Source organism: Buteo buteo, chromosome Z, assembly GCF_964188355.1.
Source record: "Buteo buteo chromosome Z, bButBut1.hap1.1, whole genome shotgun sequence".
NCBI lineage: Eukaryota > Metazoa > Chordata > Aves > Accipitriformes > Accipitridae > Buteo > Buteo buteo.
In genome coordinates, this window is record NC_134204.1 from 9,354,112 (window position 1) to 9,373,342 (window position 19,231).

The window sequence follows — 19,231 nt, forward strand, 5'->3', positions numbered from 1 at the left end:
ATTCTGGGATGAAAACTGCAGTAAACATCGTGTCTGTGCTGTATGGTTAATGCTCTGCTGGTGTTGTTCCTGTGCTGGTGCTTGGCAGTGTTGGACACGCATCTCTCCTGGTGCAAAGGTAGCAGCAAGACACGGAGAGGGAGCTGTGCATCAGCCAGCTCTTGCTTTGGTGGAGCTGTGCTGCAAAACTTCACCCTTTGCTGTTTTTTACCTTAATCTCCCATGCTAGGATAGGATGGATAAGCCCGTGGAGGTGTCTATCTATCCACTGATGACAGAGCTGGCTGAAGTATAGCCACCTTAACTTGAGGTAGCAAAAGGGTGTGTGAGATAAATTCTCCCATCTCTCTCTGTTAACCAACCATCACTACCACCCCTTCCCGTGCTTTGGATGGCCTTACCAGTGCTTTTCCTGCTGCCCCATCAGTTCTCAAGCATTGGGATAGGGACTGCAGGCTCTTAGCTCTTGAGGTGCTGTCCACAGGCATGAACCAGTTTGGTAGCATCTCCTGGTCTCCTCAGAAGATAAATATTTGAGCAATAGTAAAGGCCAGGTTGGAGGAAAGAAGGTACAAATCTTTAAACTTGGATGGGAAAAAGCTTTAAATGATGAGGCAAAGATCATGCCAAGGAAGTAAGAGAAGCAAAAGGGAAAATGTCCTTTCAGCTGAGGAAGGGAAAAGCTCCTCTCCATCCCCTTGGATCAGTCTGAGATAATAAGGCGGCTGCCTTTCTGATTACTGCTCTGTGGCCCCAGCCCAGGCAGGGAAAATCTGCATTTCAAATGGCATATTTTAAAGTACACAATACCCAGGGGCCCTGCTGCTATTGATTTGCCTCTGGTGGGGTCACTGCCTCACTTTCTACAGCTTTATTAACTGGGACCATACACTGGGCCTCTTTCAAAGTGAAAGAAGAGTGGATGGGACATTTGTCTTCAGGGAAAGCTGGGGAAGGAGTGGGGTGACTTTTATTGGGAATGCCCCAGAGGTTTTATAAGGGAGACTGGTGACCCTTACAGGACTTGCCCTCCTTTTATAAATTACCCTGGAGCCACCCTGGGGAAAGGAGGTAGGACTATGCTGTCAGCTTCTTTCAAGGTGACCGAGCTCCCATCCTTTTACCCTCATGGTGCTGCTGCACTCAGCAGGGCTGTGACCACCAGCCCCTGGGCTGGGAAGGACCCCCCTCCTCTTCCTCCTTAAGCTTTGGCCCTGAGCACGTCCAACCAGAGAGAGAGAGAAGGGCATGAATGGGAAACATGGCTGCAGAAGGGTGGCAGGAGTGTTGTCAAGGGTTGAGATGTCCAGACATGGCTGGGACATGGTTGGGGTCCCCCCTCTAGCCGAGTAAGCAAGGCCAGTTAGCTGGGGTACATGGCTGTGTTCAGGTACGGGATGCTATACTCCTTCCATCTCTGGAGGAGACACCAGGTTACCCCACAGTCTGGCTCTGAAGGCTGCAGCAAAGTGTACATCCTCTGGCTCATAAGATACAGGGCTCCAGCTTATTTTACCATGCCAGGGAGGGTTCCAGGTCTCCAGGGCATCTTGGGTATCCACGGAGCACTGACCTTAACAGAAGTGGGGTGGCCGCTCCCTGCAGGATGCCTGCTGTAGCAGAAGCAGCAGAACCTACTTTCCCAAATCACAGGTTGGGGCCTTATTTTCACTGCATTAGCTTTTTAACCTTAAGCTAAATTTAACCTCTTTGCTCCTCAAGATCCTAATTCAGTCTCTGTGGGAGTAGAGCCAGTTTTAAGTGACTGTTTCACTGAAACCCACCAGGCTTTAGGCTGCAGACCCTGCACCTACAGCACGAACAAGCAGATTAGGATCATCTAGTTCTTTTCATAAGGAGAGAGAAAATACCTTCTTCTTTCTGAAGGTCTGTGACAGAAATGCATGAATGACATTACACTGCAAATAGAAGTATGCATGTAGCCAAGGTATACTCTACAAATATGCATCTTCCAGTGCCCTCTGAATACACAAGAAGCCGCACATTCAGGTTACTTGGTCTGCAAACCAGAAGGAGCACCTGCCATTGTGGAGTTAACTCTGAACAACTTAGAGACATCCATAAGCAGGAGACGGAGTTGCATAAGCCAGAAATAATGTCACAAGTGATTGCCTAGCTTTGCTAAGTGCAAAATGGAGATTGTCTTTGGAGCAGCACAATCATTTGTACTACCATTGGCAACACGGTATCTTTTATATAGAGCCCTGTGAAATATAAATGAAAGAAAGGATTAACACCTTTCTTTAAAATGTTTGGGAACCAAGGTCCAAAAATATCTGCTGAGGGCCAGGTAAGGGGTGGGAATGATTTTATCTGACTGTGTTGATACACGAAGCTGAACTGATCACCTCAGGCTCCACATATAGTCAATGGGGAGAAACAAAGCTGCAATTCATCTGCCCTGAGGCATTCGGGTACAGAAGGGAGAAAGAAATCTTGGCCTAGACTCCTCTGCCTGTTATCACGTCAACTGTAATAGGTGACCAGCTCAGAGGAAACTCCATCTGTATTTAGTTTACTGAATCTGACAATGGGAAATGCCAAAAACGTAGTCCCCTGCCTGCCCAGAAGGTCTCTGGTACAAATACCAGGCTGTTATCTGCCAGCCAGACTGACCATGACACACAGGTGACCAGTCATATGTCGCTCTGTATTTTGAGGGGGGTTTGCTCATGCAGCTGTTGTCAGCTTTGCAGAAACAGAGCAAAGTCAGCAAAGGGCAGACCGGGACTGTCCCCAGCCCTTGCAACCGCATCCATCTGAGAGAGATGCTTCTTTGATCAGCAGCGCTGAACAGATCCTATAGGCACAGATCTTGGCCATCATTTCTTCAACTGGCCAGTTACATCCTCAGCTGTCCCCAGGTGAAAATACCCAGCACAGAAAATGAAATACGAGTCAGCACACCCAGCATTGGAGTTAATCCAGTGTTAAAGATGGATGGATTGCCCCTTCCTCATTCACTTCTTTGGCATACTTACTAAAATCACCTGCTCAGTGCTTCCTCTGGAGAATAAACTCAAATGGTGCCTAGAAACAAATGTACTCCTTAAAGGGGAATCAGCATTGTGCTATAATAGAAAACATTGTCTAATCACTCTATCAGCAATTACAAAGAACAGGATATCACTAATTAAAATGTGAAAGTGTCTTATGCAGGGTATAATAAAAAAGAGTAATTAACAATCAAAGGGAAAGCCACCACCTTGCCACCAATCTGCATTAGGCTTCAAAAAATAACAGTACTCAACTCTAGTAGAGCACTTTTCATCTGTATATCTGAAGGCACTCATGTGGGGAGGCAGGTGTCCTGTGTTCCATTCTATTTCTGGAGAAACCAAGGCAAATTTATACAACTTGTGCATGGTTATACAGCAGGTCAGTGGCAGAGCATCCTTTACTTTGGTCTCTTTACTGATGGTGACAAGGAAAATTTCAGCATTTGAATGAGTACAGTGATTTCAAGGATTTGTTTTAGTGTGTGTGTGTATGAACAGCTAATTTAGCCGATGTTTCAATATTGAAGGGAACAGTAGGGAACAGTCTGTTCCTTGCCATGACTTTTGACGTCTGTTTAATGCTGAGAAGCATGTCCCGTGTGCTTAAACAACATCAGAGGGTGATTTCCTGATGGGAGAGTGAAATCACAGAGGGCAGCAAAACAGAGGTAGTCCAATTCTGGAGACAGCAAAGACATGAGTCACTTCTAAAATTACTACAGAAAAACAGTTTCCTTCTCCACTATTATCATCAAGTCACACATTACCAGAGACTGGGGAATGAACGGAGTGAGGTTTCACTCTCCGCTCATCCTCTTTCCCCCACTTTCTCTAAGCATCCACCATTGGTCACTAGTGGGGCTTGGTTACAGACTCAGATTTACCTCATCTGGCCTTTTGTGCAGGTCCAGGGAAGGGGACAAGAGGTAACTTCATCCAGACTGTCTTCTCCTTCACAGCAGGAGCATTTTACAAGCCCACAGCAGCCATACTGCACACGTGAACTGCATTGACTGTGTACCAGGTTCAGAGTGTAAAATAATGATAGCAAAGTCTGGTTTTAATGTAAGAAACACTTCCAGAATGCATATCTATTCACCACCCTTCTGCTCTGAAATTTTTACTCCAAAATGCCTGAAAACATAGCCTGGGTTCCTTATTTCTGCCTCTTGTAGGTGCCCTAAAAGAGGCAGCATTTTGATCACTTTCTGGAAAAAAATAATTAAGTCATCCCAGATCAAAACCTTAGGGGAGGGAATGTCCCACTACACAGTATTAATCTTGCTAACGTAAGAGAGCTCCCTTCTCTTGTACAGCTCTTCCAGGAGTTTCTCCTTGGTTGTGTTGGAAATAGGTGCTATAATCTGGTTAGAAAGTTTGGTCATGATTTTAGTCAGTGCCCACCAGAAGTCTCCCAGCAGCACAAGAAAAAAAGATTTTTGTCACTGACAGCTGGAAACAAATCAGGTTATCTGCAGAGAACTGGCTAAGCTTGCTGCTCTGGAGAAGGGATCCCCTCTCCCCGCCGCTCCACAGACACTTTCCCCAATCAGCAGCCACCAGTGCTTTCCCAGAGCTTTGATATCAGAAATTTAAGCCACAAAACCTCTCTGCTCAGGATTGTATAAAGTCTTTTCTCTGCCTTTCTCATCAGGGAAGTACCAGGGAGTCAGAGGGCTGAGTCCAGCTCATGGGAGACCTCCACACAGTGGAACACGTTGTGGGGGTGGGGACCATAAAGAACCCAAGATGCAAAGATGCACTTTGCCCCTATAGCGAGAAGGAAGGCCAAGGCCGGGGGGTCCCGCAGGCGTGGTGAGCTGACATCTCAAAAGAGAGGGATGCCTCACCCCCTCGCTGGGTCCCCATCCTAGTGCCGGTGCTGGGGGCTGCCCTGCTGGTGACCGCGTGATATTTTTTCCCTGCTCTCTTTGTTCCAGCTGATGCAGCAGCAAGCCGCGATCATGGCGTCGGTGGCGCAGGGCGGCTACCTGAACCCCATGGCAGCCTTTGCTGCAGCCCAGATGCAGCAGATGGCGGCTCTGAACATGAATGGCCTGGCAGCCACCCCCATGACACCAACCTCAGGTAAGGAGCCGGGGGGGTGGAGAGGGCAAAGGGCAGAAAAAGCTGGCCACATCCCAGAGGTGACCTGGCAGGACACGTTAGCTGACGCGTTCTCCCCCAGTAGGTGTTTACTGAAATGTTGGTCTTGTTGGTGAAGGTCACCAGAAGAGAGAAGTGGAGCCGACCAGTTCCTTTCGTGGTCTGGGAGTGGGAGAAAGGGCAGAGAAAGGCTGCTGCCACCTCTTCCAGAGCTGGGGCCAGCTGCAGGTCAGCTTCTGTATCATGAAATATTTGTAAGGGCAAAGCCAAAGGGCTTGCCAGCAGTGGGTTGTTGGGCTAGCTGCGCCCTGTGCTGAATGGTGCTCACTGGTGGGTGAGGAGAGCAAGAGGGTTGAGACCCACCAGAGCTGTGAAGCAATTGGTCTTGTTGGGAAGGAGGAAGGGTGCTGGCAGGGAAGGCATTGGAAAGGGCTCTCAGCCATGACTCTTCCTTCTCAGCCTTATCCCTTACAGAGCTTTCCTTTAGCTCTGAGCACTCTCCAAATGGCACAAAACATCCCCCAGTGACCTCCACTGGTTTATTGGTGGTGCATATGGATGTCCAAGGGGGTCAGTGCTGGTGCTGTCACAGCCAGGCTGGTCCAAAGACAAACAAGATAAGATTTCTGGTGAGATGCAATTATTATTATCAAGATGAGCTATGTCTTTGGGACACAAGCTTTTCCCCTACCATGAAATAGGACAGGAGGTACTCAGGGAAGACCTCCGGTGCATACCGGGAATGCAAGTGTTTGGTGAGATGGTTTCTGGCTGCTGGCGCAGAGACAGGTATGCTGTGAGGTGTCGCAAGAAGCCCATGCTAGGAGCTGCAGTATATGGTTCACTGCACAGAGAATTAAGCTGAGATGGAAACAGGACTGGCTTTCCTGGAGCTTGAAGCACAAGGAAATCATTTGGGCAGGAACAGGCAGGGAACAGGTCAAGGAACCGTCAGGGCTGGTAGTCATGGAGTGGCATGTGGCCTAACAGCAGGGAAGCAGGGCAGCAGGGAAAGTGGGGCCAAACCACGAGAGGAAAGAAGTGAGAATTTGGAGAGCTTCACAATATACCACAGAGTCTGGTAGGGGAGCAGAGGACTTAAAGGTCAATCTTCAGAGGACCATTTCTAAGGGACAGGTTGGGATAAAAGGGTCCCTGGGGTGATGCAGGTTGTTCCTAGGAGAGGCACTAGGGATGGGACTGTGTTTAGAGAGATGTGGCATACCAGTGCCTTTGTGTGAACCTTGAAGCACCAAGCTGGCCAGGAGGGGACCAGCCTGACAGAGGTTTGGGGTGAGATATGGGAGTGGGCTCTGCCTGAGCCAGCTGTGGCACAGGCAGCACTGGGCAGAACAGGATCTGGGACTCCAGAGCAGAGCAGTAAGAGAGGAAAGAAACAGCTTCATTGCCGAACACGAAGAGGTCTGCACCAGCCCTGGAGCAGCAAAGGGCCGTCTGACAAAACAGCCAGGAAAGATGCCTCGTGGCTGAGAAACACCGGACAGCAGGGAGATAAGGCACCACAGCAATGCAGGCTCAGGAGCCATTCCTAATGAACTGAGCTCTGCTAACCTGTCCACCAAAGAAAACCTGTCCCCGTTCACACACAGCTTAGCATCTCTTTGCAATCTGCAGCTGGGAACAATGTCAGCAGCTACTGGATCAGATACTTATCTTTTCCTTTGCTTGTATTAGAATATGAGGGGGAAAAAAGGGGAGAGAAAGAAAGACAGATCTCATTCCACGCGAACTTATGGAAACCCAAGGAAAAGCACTTGACTCAAAAATTCTTATACCACACATTTCAAAATATATGTTTACACAACGATAAATGTATAAACAACAAGTCAATGGAGCTACTGCAAATCCAAATAGAAAAGTGGCTTAATTATATGTGCACCCTTTAAACCCACTGCTGGAAAGATTATCATATTTGCACTAGCTAGATTTGTTTTGTGTTGATGGGAGCAGAGAGAACATCAAACAAAGACTGCCTGGAATTCAAATGCTCTCAGGGCCTGGAAAGCTGAATCCAGGCCATGGTTTGTGATGGCCCCACCACAAAAGAGCACAAGCTCTTTTGGGTATAAATAAGTCTTGAGAATGAGTAAGTTCTGTTACATAGGTGTGTAAATACCAGTACAACAGCCCAATTCTGCGCCTGCAGTGATATCTAGCACGTGAAAAATATCCCAGCCCTTCTTTGGCGTAAACTCTGCTCCTCTTCTGGTGTGCCCGGTGCCCTCTGGGGACTGTTAAGCTCTTATTGTCAGAATACAGGAGAGGAAAGCTCAAGATTTTAACATGCTTTCAAGAGCACCCATGACTGGTCATTACTGAAAATAAGATGCTGGTTTAGATGATCCTTTGATCTCTTTCATGAAAGGTGGAAGATTTTGCGCTCTCCTTATGACATATTTTCAATTATGGAGCCTATGCGCTTTGCCGTTATTGCAGATTTACCTTGAATGGGTAGCTTCCTTCATGAAAAGCCTCTGTAATGGGTTGTGGAAATATCCATTGACAATTATTCCTTGGGTGAAATGTTTAGACTTTGAAATGACTCCTTGTATTACTACAACACTCACAAAGCTTGTGATAAAATGCATAGAAAATGTTTCACATAACGTCTGAGCAAGCAAGCCTACAACACTAGCAACGATTTCTGAGTAGCCAGGAGATATCTGAAGCCTAACGTGAATTCTCCTGCTGGCTTTTGTTAGCATTCAGAAAGCCAAATAGAAAATGATCATTCTGCTTCATAGCAGGATTTCCAGTCATTGAAGTATATCTTTGTTCTGACTTGGAATGAAAATGAAACATTTCAAAGTTCTCTGAAAAACAGGCATTAGAAAAAGTGTTTGGAACATTGAAAAAAAAGAAGTGTTTTGATCTTTCCTAAGCAAAAGAAAAATTGTGCTAGAAAAAGAGCACTGGTAACCCAGAAGTCCTAGAGATTTTGGAGGTACTGACTAAGCATAGTGCCTCTGTGCTGCTATCTTCAGGCTTCCTAATCTGGCTGGTTCTCTGTGCATCCCACCCCTAGGAGAGTGGGCTCCTTGGGACATGGCCATGAGTTCATTCAGGCTCACAAGTTCCCATGGAACCTAGGAACTTAGAGGTTTGGATCCAGGCAAATCTAACAGACTAGAGACAAGATCCATCTCAACTGGCTTTAACTATACAAAAGGTAGACATTTAGTCACCTGGCTTGCCTGCAGTCGATGGAGTGCAGGAGGCAGTCCCAGTAGGTAATTCAGACCTTGAAAATTTTATGCTGTTTGCTGGCATTTTGATGGTTCCCCATCAAGAGTCAGGTTTCTCTCACACAACAGTCCGTAATTGTGAGGCAATTAAATTGACATCTCTGAAAGTTTGGTTCGAGTTTTGCATTTCTCCCATCATTGGTATAATCTGGGTGAAAAGTGGATCTGCAGTGGGTCAGCCACTCTGTTAACTGCACAGAGGGGTTAAAAATGAAATTTCCTTTAGGCTTCCTTCCTTCTCTTCTCCCTCCCTCCCTCCCTCCATGTTGTAAATCTGCACCTGGTATAGCTGCAGCAAGAGATCTCAAATAAGGGATGAAATCCACAACTGGCATGCTCCACCACCATTTGTTCTCTGCGGTGGCATTATGCCAGTTTTACTCCAACTACAGATATGACCTCTCCAGGGGGGTTCTTTACACGAAGAAAATTAAAGAATTGCAATGAATATGCCTAAACTTCCTTAGACATGCACAAAATAGCAAGCACAAATCCCTTGCTGCAATTTTAGAAAAAAATTACTTACATTGTCTATGCAAATAAGGGAGAGATCCAGAAAAGCAACTGAAATTTTAACTAGACTTGGTGATTTGCAAGCTGATGGCATATGCTAAGAGCATTGCCTTTGGACTTCGGTTGCCATTGCTGGCTCCCTGTACCTCCACAGAGGACATTTTTAAAGGCCAACACCATTTAAATAAGCAAAGGGGAAACAGCAGCTTGTCTGCTTATGGTATAAGAAAAGAGCTGAAATATTGCCTGCTTTTTGGGCTACTCAAATCAGAACATATTAAAATATCTCATGCATCTGTATTGGCTTTCTTAAAGCACCAACACAGATTTAAGTAGGCATTAAAATGTGTTATTGGACTAACCCATCATGGAATGCTGCTATGGTGAAAAAAATTTCTGCAATTGTTTTAAAAAAGAGGTTACTGCAAAAATGGTGCTTTCCATCACTAGTATACCCTGACAAAGAAAGATATCGCTTAAGATAAGATAGTTTAACTTCCCACTCACAGCTAGAAAGAGAAAAATACGATTTCATACTCATTGAAAGCTCATTTTTGGTCCCTCAAAACATACTGAATATGTTGCAAGAAGCACAGACCGCCCAGTCATTTATAAATATACAGAGGAGCAGTCAATGAGGTAGCAGAGGGATTTAATTCTCCCCTCAGAAATTTAAGAATTCTCTAACAGTGGGTGACAGGGTACCACCCAAAATATAAAGACTAAATTGTTCTTCTGAAGTATGATTCCATGAAAGAAACAAATCTAGCCCAAATTTTGCCTCTGTTGAGTGGGAGATCTCTGCTAAAACTCTACAAAATCAAGTTTGAGCCAAACAGTGACACTAAAAAAAGTAACACTGGCTGCTTTTAGGCTACAAATCAACTTGCCAAACCTTTTAAGGATCCCTGGTGCTGAGAAAGTTCAGAATGAGTTTGTACATGAAATGTGTATTCATGCGAGAGTGCAGACAGAGTAGTCCTGGAAATTGGTACACCCACAAAGCTGACATCTCCAAAGAGAAACTGAGAGGAACTGCTGTAGAAAGGTGGGACTGAGAATTTGCTTCTGACGCTAAATGATATCTAGGAAAGAAACATCTGGTTATGTAGCAATTTAAACAGGTAATACTCCAAGGAGAAAGTTGAGGAGGGAGGGTGATATTTCTATAGTTTTCTATTGCTATATATTAGCCATAGAGACCATGATCATCAAGCAAAAGCTTCATTCTGCTGAATAAAGTTTTGCAAGCCTTTCTTAAGCACTTTCCAAACAGAGAAGCAGTGGCAAGCTGTCCCTTTCTTTGCACAACAGCTCAGGAGATTTTTCACTTCTTGGATTCTCAGAAGGTTTCTGTGTGGTGGTCACAGCTGTTGTGTCAGCAGTTTTCTCCCTGTAGTTATTGCTTCCAGTACTCACCAGCTCTGATTTTGTGTCTTCCCCGCTTGCAGGTGGAAGCACGCCTCCTGGCATAACTGCACCAGCTGTGCCTAGCATCCCATCTCCAATTGGGGTGAATGGTTTCACTGGCCTCCCGCCGCAGGCTAATGGGCAGCCCGCCGCAGAAGCCGTGTTTGCTAATGGCATCCACCCTTACCCAGGTAAGCCAGACCAATGCTGTGCCCACAAACTGCTCCTTCAGTCTCAGGGAGATTGTCCACATCCACAGGCTTTGTCTACCGTGAGCCACCTCTGAAGGTTTATAGCCCATACCATCAGGGCTCCCTCTAGCATTGGTATAGTTAGGTCTTACCCACTACAGCGATTATACACTTAAATCTGGATGATAGACATCAAGGGTGTATGGGAGGTGAAAAATTTTTATGCTGAAGAATTGAGTGCTCATCTGCTGGATGACTTGTCTGGTGAATACAATCAGGACACGCAGCGTGTTTTGCTCTAGTTAAAATTTGATCTGAGGCCTGACCAGTTCGTGCTGGCAGATCTCCTAGCAGTACTCCCAAGGGTTTTGCTCCTGGCTGGCCTTGAAGGAGCTGTGCTAAGCCTGTTTGCATCTCCTAGCACCCACTGTTGGTATGTCCTACTGGGATTCCATTGCAGCCAAATGGCTCTGGGAGATTCAGGCCAGAGAGTCCACATGGCTGCTGACACAAACTGATCCATTCCTCACACCGTGTGTGCAGACAGCGAGTGTTGGTCTCCGAAATGCAGACCTGGAGACTGAAGCTCCTTTAATATAGCCACAGAATGGGCTCAGCCTCACCCTTTTGTGGAACACCACCAGAGAACTGCTGCTGGGATTCAGACTGTGACTAGTTCAAAAGATGCCAGCACTGAAGGGGTGATTTTGCAAGCCCTGGCAGCCAGGGATGAATGAAGGCAGTTAAAGGATACATACCTACCTCTGTACCTGCACTTACAAATATATGGACACTCTGAGGCTGTAATCACCAAGAACTCCAGACTACACAAGTCCTCAATGTGCACCTACATTTTTTCAGCATCCTCAAGATTTGAAATAGCCCTCTCCACCAAGCTGTACTTCTGCTAGGAAGACATTCCTTACTATTGTTGTATACATACCAATAATAACAATCATAACAATAAAAATTTAAGTAAATGTTACTAATTGATCGTAGCCACCGGCTGGCAAAGGAGTATTTTACCCTGGGGCACTCATAGATTGATCTAGTCTGTTAGGAAATTAAAGACTGAGTCAGATGCTCCAGCCAAAAAGCCCACAAAACCCCTAAGAAAAAAAAAATTATTTCGATCTCAGCCAGTCCTGAAAACTCAGAAGGTTCAACATCACAGGGGACTTTATGAGCTACAAGGCAAAATATCACATAACGTAGAAATACAAAACTCTTACCTAGTCACAGTTCAGACAATGTCACTGAAAAAAGCCACCCTGTGAATGCAGCACAGGAAAGCCCAGAAATACCAAGAGTACTGAAAAATAATTATTATCCTCCACACACACACTTTGTAAACATCTAGCCGTGAGTTCAACTTTAAGCGGGATTGAAATCAAGGGGCTTACTGTGCTAAAAGTTAGGCATGTATATACATGTTTGTAGCAGCTTAGAGGGATAGGGAGCTCTTGGAGGCTTATGGAGGCATCAGAAAATTGCAGGGAGCCCTTAGCGTGCTCAGTGTGCTCAACCACAGCACCAAGAAAGCACCCTGTCTTTAAGGTTATATAAATACAGCCACCTTTTCAACTATCCACCTATCTAAGTATCTACCTGTTTGCCAGTCTATCATCTCTCCGTTTTTTCATCCATTTCTATGTCTATCTTTTTTTCTAGTTTATCTAGCTCCTTTTAGCTAATTTTCCATGATCCATTACTGCAGATACCAGAGAAAAGATGATCTTTCTAGATGAATCTTAATGACTTGAGCTTTTGTTACTATCTCCAACTATCCCCATAATTAAAGAAAGCTTTCAGTTAGGTATTTCATCCATGATTACATAAAAGTCAATGGCCTTATTCTGATTTTCCCTAAGTTTTGGAGAGACTTGCTCAGCCAGCAATTCACAGTAAGTCACTTCACAAACCCCAACAGCCTAACACGCTGAAAGGTGACAGTCATCCTTGCTCTACTTTGTTGCAGGCAGGGAGGCTCCTTTCTGCTGGTAAAGCTGACATCCAAATAGTCTGCTTTGTGTAAAGTTTGGATACATCTCAGTGTGTCTACAGCAACATATTAATCTGTCTTGGTGCTCAAATTCTCCATACCATTGTGACATCTTAACTTGTAGCAGAGGTGTAAAGGGAACAGCGGCAGGCCAAACCCTCACCTCTCATTTTACTTCTCCCTGTCCCCACTACCAACGAAACCCTCAAAGCAAGGCCCTTTGTAGCAGTTTGGGTGTAGGACACATCATGTGTTTGCTCTGTCTTGTTTTCTTCTTTCTCATGAGCATTTATGCACTCTCCAAAACTTTACTCCTTGCTGCAGGTTTACTGAGGCCTGGAGCTTAGCAGTATAAAAAAAAAAAAAAGAATTAGACATTTATATGGGTAATGAGAACATCCACAGCCATATCTGAGTGGATAAAAGTGTAGAAAGGACACAAACCTTCATGCTTTATGATATAAGCCAGCCACTAATTGCTTGGGGTTAGAAAGAAATTTTCATCACTAGGCAGCTTATTCCATCATTGTTTATTATGGGATTTTTCACACTTTCCTGTGTAGCATTTGTTACTGGCACTGCCCTGTGTTTTGGCATGTCTGTGCTTCTAAATGCAAGGGTAGAAATAAAACATTAAAGCTGAGCATGCAATTGCACTAACATTATAGAGAAGAAAAGAACATGCCAGTCCCCATCCAAAGTCAGCATCTTCCAAACAACTTTCTTTTATGGTATATCTCTCATTCTGAAAGTGGTTAGGAGTGCTGCAGTATTAGGTACATAACCATAGTCTTGCTATGATTATGACTTGCCATATATTGTTTAAAGCCTGAATTTTGCTCTCAGATACTCTTTCATACTCCACAAAAAACTCAAATGTGGGTTCACACCATTAGATCCTGTAGCAGAATGATCTTTGTTGTCTGAAAATAGCAAAACGGGACAATCAAAATCTGTAGAGGCATGAAATCCACATCATTCAGACACAAATAAATCCCATTAATTGTGCAGTTTGTCTACATGTCCACCTTTGTGTCTAGCTATAATATTTTTGATGATGCATCTAAAAGACACCAGAACTCCACAGTCTTTGCACTATAAAAACAGGTCCATACCATGTAATTGTATTTACTCTGTAGTTTCACTCTTTTTTTTTCCTGTCTTCCCCTGTGGTCTTTCTTTAAGATTCCCTTTGTCTGAAGCAGGGACACACACAGTATGATTTGAGTCAGACTACTGAACCATCGCATGGCTTTGGGGCAAAGGCAAGAAAGAGTAGGTTGAACAACCCTACTGACTAGGTCTCTGATCACAGCCCCAGTCCCTGCAGGAATTAGCTTTTTCTATGGCTCTAGCCAGGCTATGGATCCATGCAGTAGCACTAGAAAACCATTCCTTGCAGGCATACTCTTTGCAAGCCATGCTTTTACCGTTTCCAAACTCAGCCAGCACATAATGCCTCACAATGCACTTTTTGGCATGGACAGAATAACAAGGGAGTAAATATTTCCCCTTCCACTAGTCTAAGCCCCTCTGGAGATCTGACCTTTTTGTGTATTAATGCCTGCCCTTCAGTCTTTCAGCTTGCAGAGCTATTGAACATGGCAATGTGTCACAGCCTATAGTGGGGACAAGGAGCATAATCTGTTATGCCATGATCTTGTGAGTCACTTTGCAGCAGCACAAAAGCATTTGCCATTTCCACATTAGCCATAGTAACAGGGATTGTGCTCTTCTGCCAAAGCTTCTTAGCCACCCAGAGCCCAATGCCTCTCTTGTAACAGTGTATGATGTACAATAACAGCGGAGACCATCTGCACTGGTTTCTGCTGTGTCTCACACCACCAGCACATCTGTTACTCTGGTAACAGGTCCTGCCCTACTGGATTGCATTGTGAAGGACTGGACAAAATGCTTGCTCCACAAATAAAGCCTTCTTGGGGAGAGAAGGGGAGGGAGAGATGAGAAAATAGGGAAAGGAAAGGGCAGCAAACAAGAGAGAGAGGGCATTGGCTGTCAAAGGATCAGTGAAATGAAAGAACTGGAAGGAAGCACAGAGCAGAGCCCCCAGAAAAGAGTGAGGATGGCTGTGTGGTCCTCTGCCCAGTGATGTGCCCAGGAAGAAGCAGAAATATACCCCATAGCATCCAGCAGCTCCCAAACAAACTTATTCCTCCTGGGCCAAGGGATGTCCAGCTTGACCAGAGCCAGGGATGGATCCAGTGGCATGGCAGCTTTGTGGAACCTCAGATGGGGAATGCTTTCCAGGATGCTGCATTCTTCAGTGCATTTGGTCTGGGCTTAGGTTGCTGAGGAACACAAAAGCAAAGTTCCCTCGGTTGCTCATAATACATTAAAAACGTGTCATCTTATTTACTGTTCTCAGGCACACAGTGGTTCTGTTTCTGACTGCCCACCGCTGCCAGGACTAGCTCTCTCTCTCCTCTCTGCAGACAGAAAAGAGGTCCCCCCACTCCTCTTTGGTTACACTGTGGGTACATCTGGGCTAGCAAGACAGCAAGATCCACTTCATACCCTATTGGGGGCCCAGCCCTCTCCGGTGAGGATTAGTTGTCTGTACAAATGTGCAGCCAAGCCTTTATACCCACATGTTTCCAAGCCACTGCTGAGATTGGCAGTAAAGGTGTCCCCCACGGGTGAATTCCTGTGCTGTAGAAACTCTTGTCTTATGAACTGAACCGAGACCATCAATTCATTTTCTTTGGTTCAACAAAGAGCTATGAGGCAGTAACCAGTTTCACCCATTGCCAGCAGAAAGAGGATTCAAACTCCATCTGTAATTATTACCGTTACCCAAGCTAACTTTGTAGGGGAGGAGTTACCGGCATGCTAATATGACAGCCTTATCTATTAGCCTGTCAATTAGCTAGCAGGGCTGCTGATGGGCAGGCTGCTGCTCTGGACCAGTTGGTCCAGGATCAGTCCTGATCATGACAGACGCCATCCAGTGGCATTGGGCAAGATCAGGGCTTCACTTGTGCAGGAAGAGAAAGGGACTGACTTCCCCCACCCCAGTACCCACAGTCCTGAAAGATGTCAGACAAGAAGAGTTTAGAGAGGAGGTGAATCAGAAGAACAGAAAAAGAGTGACCTGCCTGCACCTGTAGAAGGTCCAGGATGAAAACCAAGCCCCAAAGCATTCAGTCCAGACATACACCATGCCCTAGAAATGTGCCTGGCTCAGAGGCCTGGAGGCTAAGTTATTACGGGAAATCTTTGGCTGTGTTCTGTTTGTCCACCCTAAATCTCCAGGTGAGAGCTTTCCTGTTCATGTTTTGTATCAGCAGTTCCAAAACTGCAACAGTGAGCAACAGAAACATCATTATGACTAGGAAGTACTTATTTGACCCATTTGTAACAATCTGCTATATGCCATAAACCATGCTTTACTGGTAAAATAAATTAGTGAAGGAATGCACTCATTAAAAATATAATAACAAGTTGCCATCTTCAATTGTAGTCTAAGCTACTTTAACGATGCCATGTACTTCCAACGATCATGCTGCAGCCATAATGAATGAGGTTGGTTAAGGCAGTTGTGGGAGCCTTTCCAGAGCCAAAGTATTTTCTCCTCTGATCTGGAAGAAGATGTAAATACAAATCAGGCTCCATGCTGATGTTTTCAGAGGCATCTAAGTGAGTTAAGACCTTGAGCTTTATTTTTAAAGATGACTTAAACTAAGCTCCCCCAAAATACGGAGTTAGAGTGCCTTAATAGCTTTTAAAACCTGACCCTGATGTATGTGCTTATGGCCTTAGGCAAAGGGAGGGAAGTCTGATCCTGACTCCGATGTTGACTTAGTTTGTCATCTTGGCCGGCCACCTCCACCTATCTGCATTTCTGAGTCTTCTGTGTCTTTCTTGCTTTGTCCACTGGAAGCTCTTCATTGCCAGACACGACTCCTATCACATTTTTGCACAACACCCATCTCAGCAGGGGCCTGATTAGAGATGGGGCTTGGAGGTGGGACTATTAAGAAAATAATAAAGAGAATCCTGATTTCCAGGGATGAACTATATGAGGTTTATAGTAGGCCCATATGTTGTCCCATACAAGCATCTACAATACCTGGGGATTCTACCAAAAGGGCTTTTCCAACTAACAGGATGGAGCACAGGGCACAAATGCCCTGGATTTCTTGGCTCCTTTGACATGTAGGGGAAGAGACAGTGGGACATGTCTTTGGCTGAGGGGTGTCCAGACCCTAAATGGCGAAACTAAACTAAAATACAGAATCAGTCTCTGTTTTCTGCCGGATCAGCACATTCTTTCTGTTATTGCAGTTATTGTTGTGTCTGAATACCTAATTAATTACAACAGTAAACGCTGGCTTCTTTAATCACAGCATCAGCTGTCCTAATCAATCTTAATAATATGGAATCTGTACTATGGCACCCATGAATTTTAATCTACATAAATTTCTTAAGACCTCTCGCAAGCTTGTTGTATGAAATGATATAATTATGGATATAGATTAGGGCTGTAGAGAGTGATTTAAATTGGATTTAAGGAGAAGGTGAATAGAGCCCTCCCACTCATTTATTTATTTATTTATTTAAATCTTGGCCTTCACATAGATTTTTTTTTTTTTTGCTATCATTATTTTATTTCCTCCCCACTGACTGAACAGCACTGCCTCTCTTTGATCGCCTTCCTCCCCCAGCCACCATCCCAGAGGTGATAGTGGACAAGCTGAAGCTCCTGGGAGAGGTGTAAAATACCTCCAGGACAGCGAGAGGAATGAATAGGTGGGGCAGAGCACAAAGCTGTGGATCCAGGTAGTAACATGTTTTTGTAGACCCGTGCGGGGAGCAGCACTGCCAAATAGAGTGAAATAGATGGAATAAAGCATGTCTGTCACTAAATGCGTAGGCAATCAGAAGCAGGGGATGAAGAGGATATCATATAGGTGTAAGGTTTGCTGACTCCTTCCACCAAGTGAAATCCCTTAGGGGCCCAAAATGTGCCAGATGATGTTTTTGTCTCAGAAGCACTGGGCCCCTCTGATTTCAGAGAGCAGAGTTCCTTGGCTTTCTCTTACCTTGAGCTGGAACAGGGAGACTGTCCCATACCCCAGTGAGGGGAATGGAGGGCCCACTTTTGATGGGGGGACCATCATCCTTTTTCCTCACCACACCCACTGGCGTCAGTGTAGCTGCTCCTGATTTACACCCCTGACCATCACAGCAGACTCCAGCCCCCTGTCCCCTACAACCATTTTCACGTGGGGCACCCATATAACAGCTCATCTTGGCCAGACACTGTAGCTGGGTTACTGACATCTCAGGAGGGATTCTTTATAGAACATCACTTAAACCAATTTTATTTATTTTTAACAACGTGCTTCAATCTGCCACCTCCATCCCTTCATTCTCTGACAAAAGCTAAATGTCAGGCCTAACACTGGCTGAATGCCCCTTTAAAAAGCTGGATTGCAATCTAGAGATATATCAGTAGTAAGAAAGCTTCCTGGTGTTAATTTTAAAGCACTGGTATTTCATGCTGACTTGGGAAATCATCCTTGGTTTTTGGCATCAGGCAGAGGATTTGGAATGTGACATTAACGGATCTACTTTCTTTGAAGGACTTGGGAGTCATTTCTTGACTTCTGCCTAATGAATAAGTACTGCCTTCGTTAAATTTATATTTATGGCCATATAGTAGGTCATTGGCTTGTTTTATGTCTCCAGGTTTATGGAAGGTTATCTGCCATGGTCACCTTGTGGCATCTTGGCCAGGATCATCTTACAAAGAGACAATTGTATCTAAGCAGGATTTTTCCCATGGAGATATGGAAATGATCAAATTAATATAGAGGCAACGTCCAGGGATAAGGCTCTTGCCCTGAGCTGCCAAATGAAGTTACTATTAGCATCTGTTTTCACAGTACACCTTTAGTTTGCCCTGGCAAGGCCAGATCCTCAGCTTCTGCAAAGCAGCAAGGCTACCTGGACTTCAGAGGGGCTGACGTGATTGATAGTTGTTCTCTGGCTTCTCAGGAGCTTCTCTGCTTCTTTGACTTCACCAGCTGATCCTCAGTTTGTACATTACATCACATATAATCTGTTAAATGTCTGTATGTTGGACTAAGATCTCCATGAATCTGACCACAAGAAAAGGTATTTCAAATGTTATCTATTGTCACATTTGCACAGACAGTCACCAGCACATCCAAGGTCTTTTGAGTAATGTTATGAATTAGAGTTGCACTAGTTCCAGTCCAAAAGCCCCTTTAGGGTGCTTTATGATATCCATGTCCCTCATCTAGTGTCTCCTATATTCCTATAGCTCTTACCAGGCCTTACTCATCTATTTACCTTCTGGACCACAGTAGGCTTACACCCTGGCACAGACAGCACACATGCCCATGATCAACTAATATTTTCAGTAACAGAAAAGACTAGCCATCTGGATGGGGACAAAAGGTGGCTGAGACAGGGTAACCCTCCTACCTTAGCAGAGCATGATGTATGTGAAGGCCACAGGGGTGCACACCTTGATAAGCTATGTGTATCTTACGGAGGAATAAAGCAACCTTCCCTTATGGCGTCCTTGTGCTGAGACGCAGGAGTGATTCATGTCTCCCCAACACTTTGAATTTTAGCACATGGTGTGCTCCAGCCTACAGTCACATGTAACCCCTGGGGCGAGTTGGCTCTGGATCGTGAGCCCCTCGTATATCTGAGCCCTTGCTGAACTTC

General features: G+C 45.1%; 1 protein-coding gene across 1 annotated transcript in view; it reads left to right on the plus strand.

Moving 5' to 3' along the window:
• CELF4 (CUGBP Elav-like family member 4) overlaps window positions 1–19,231 on the plus strand; it is a 715,059-nt gene that overhangs the window by 638,281 nt on the left and 57,547 nt on the right. Inside the window, exons 7-8 of the mRNA XM_075019814.1 lie at window positions 4,961–5,108; window positions 10,357–10,506. Of these exons, the coding sequence (XP_074875915.1) occupies window positions 4,961–5,108; window positions 10,357–10,506 (298 nt within the window). The remainder of the gene's footprint in view (window positions 1–4,960; window positions 5,109–10,356; window positions 10,507–19,231) is intronic.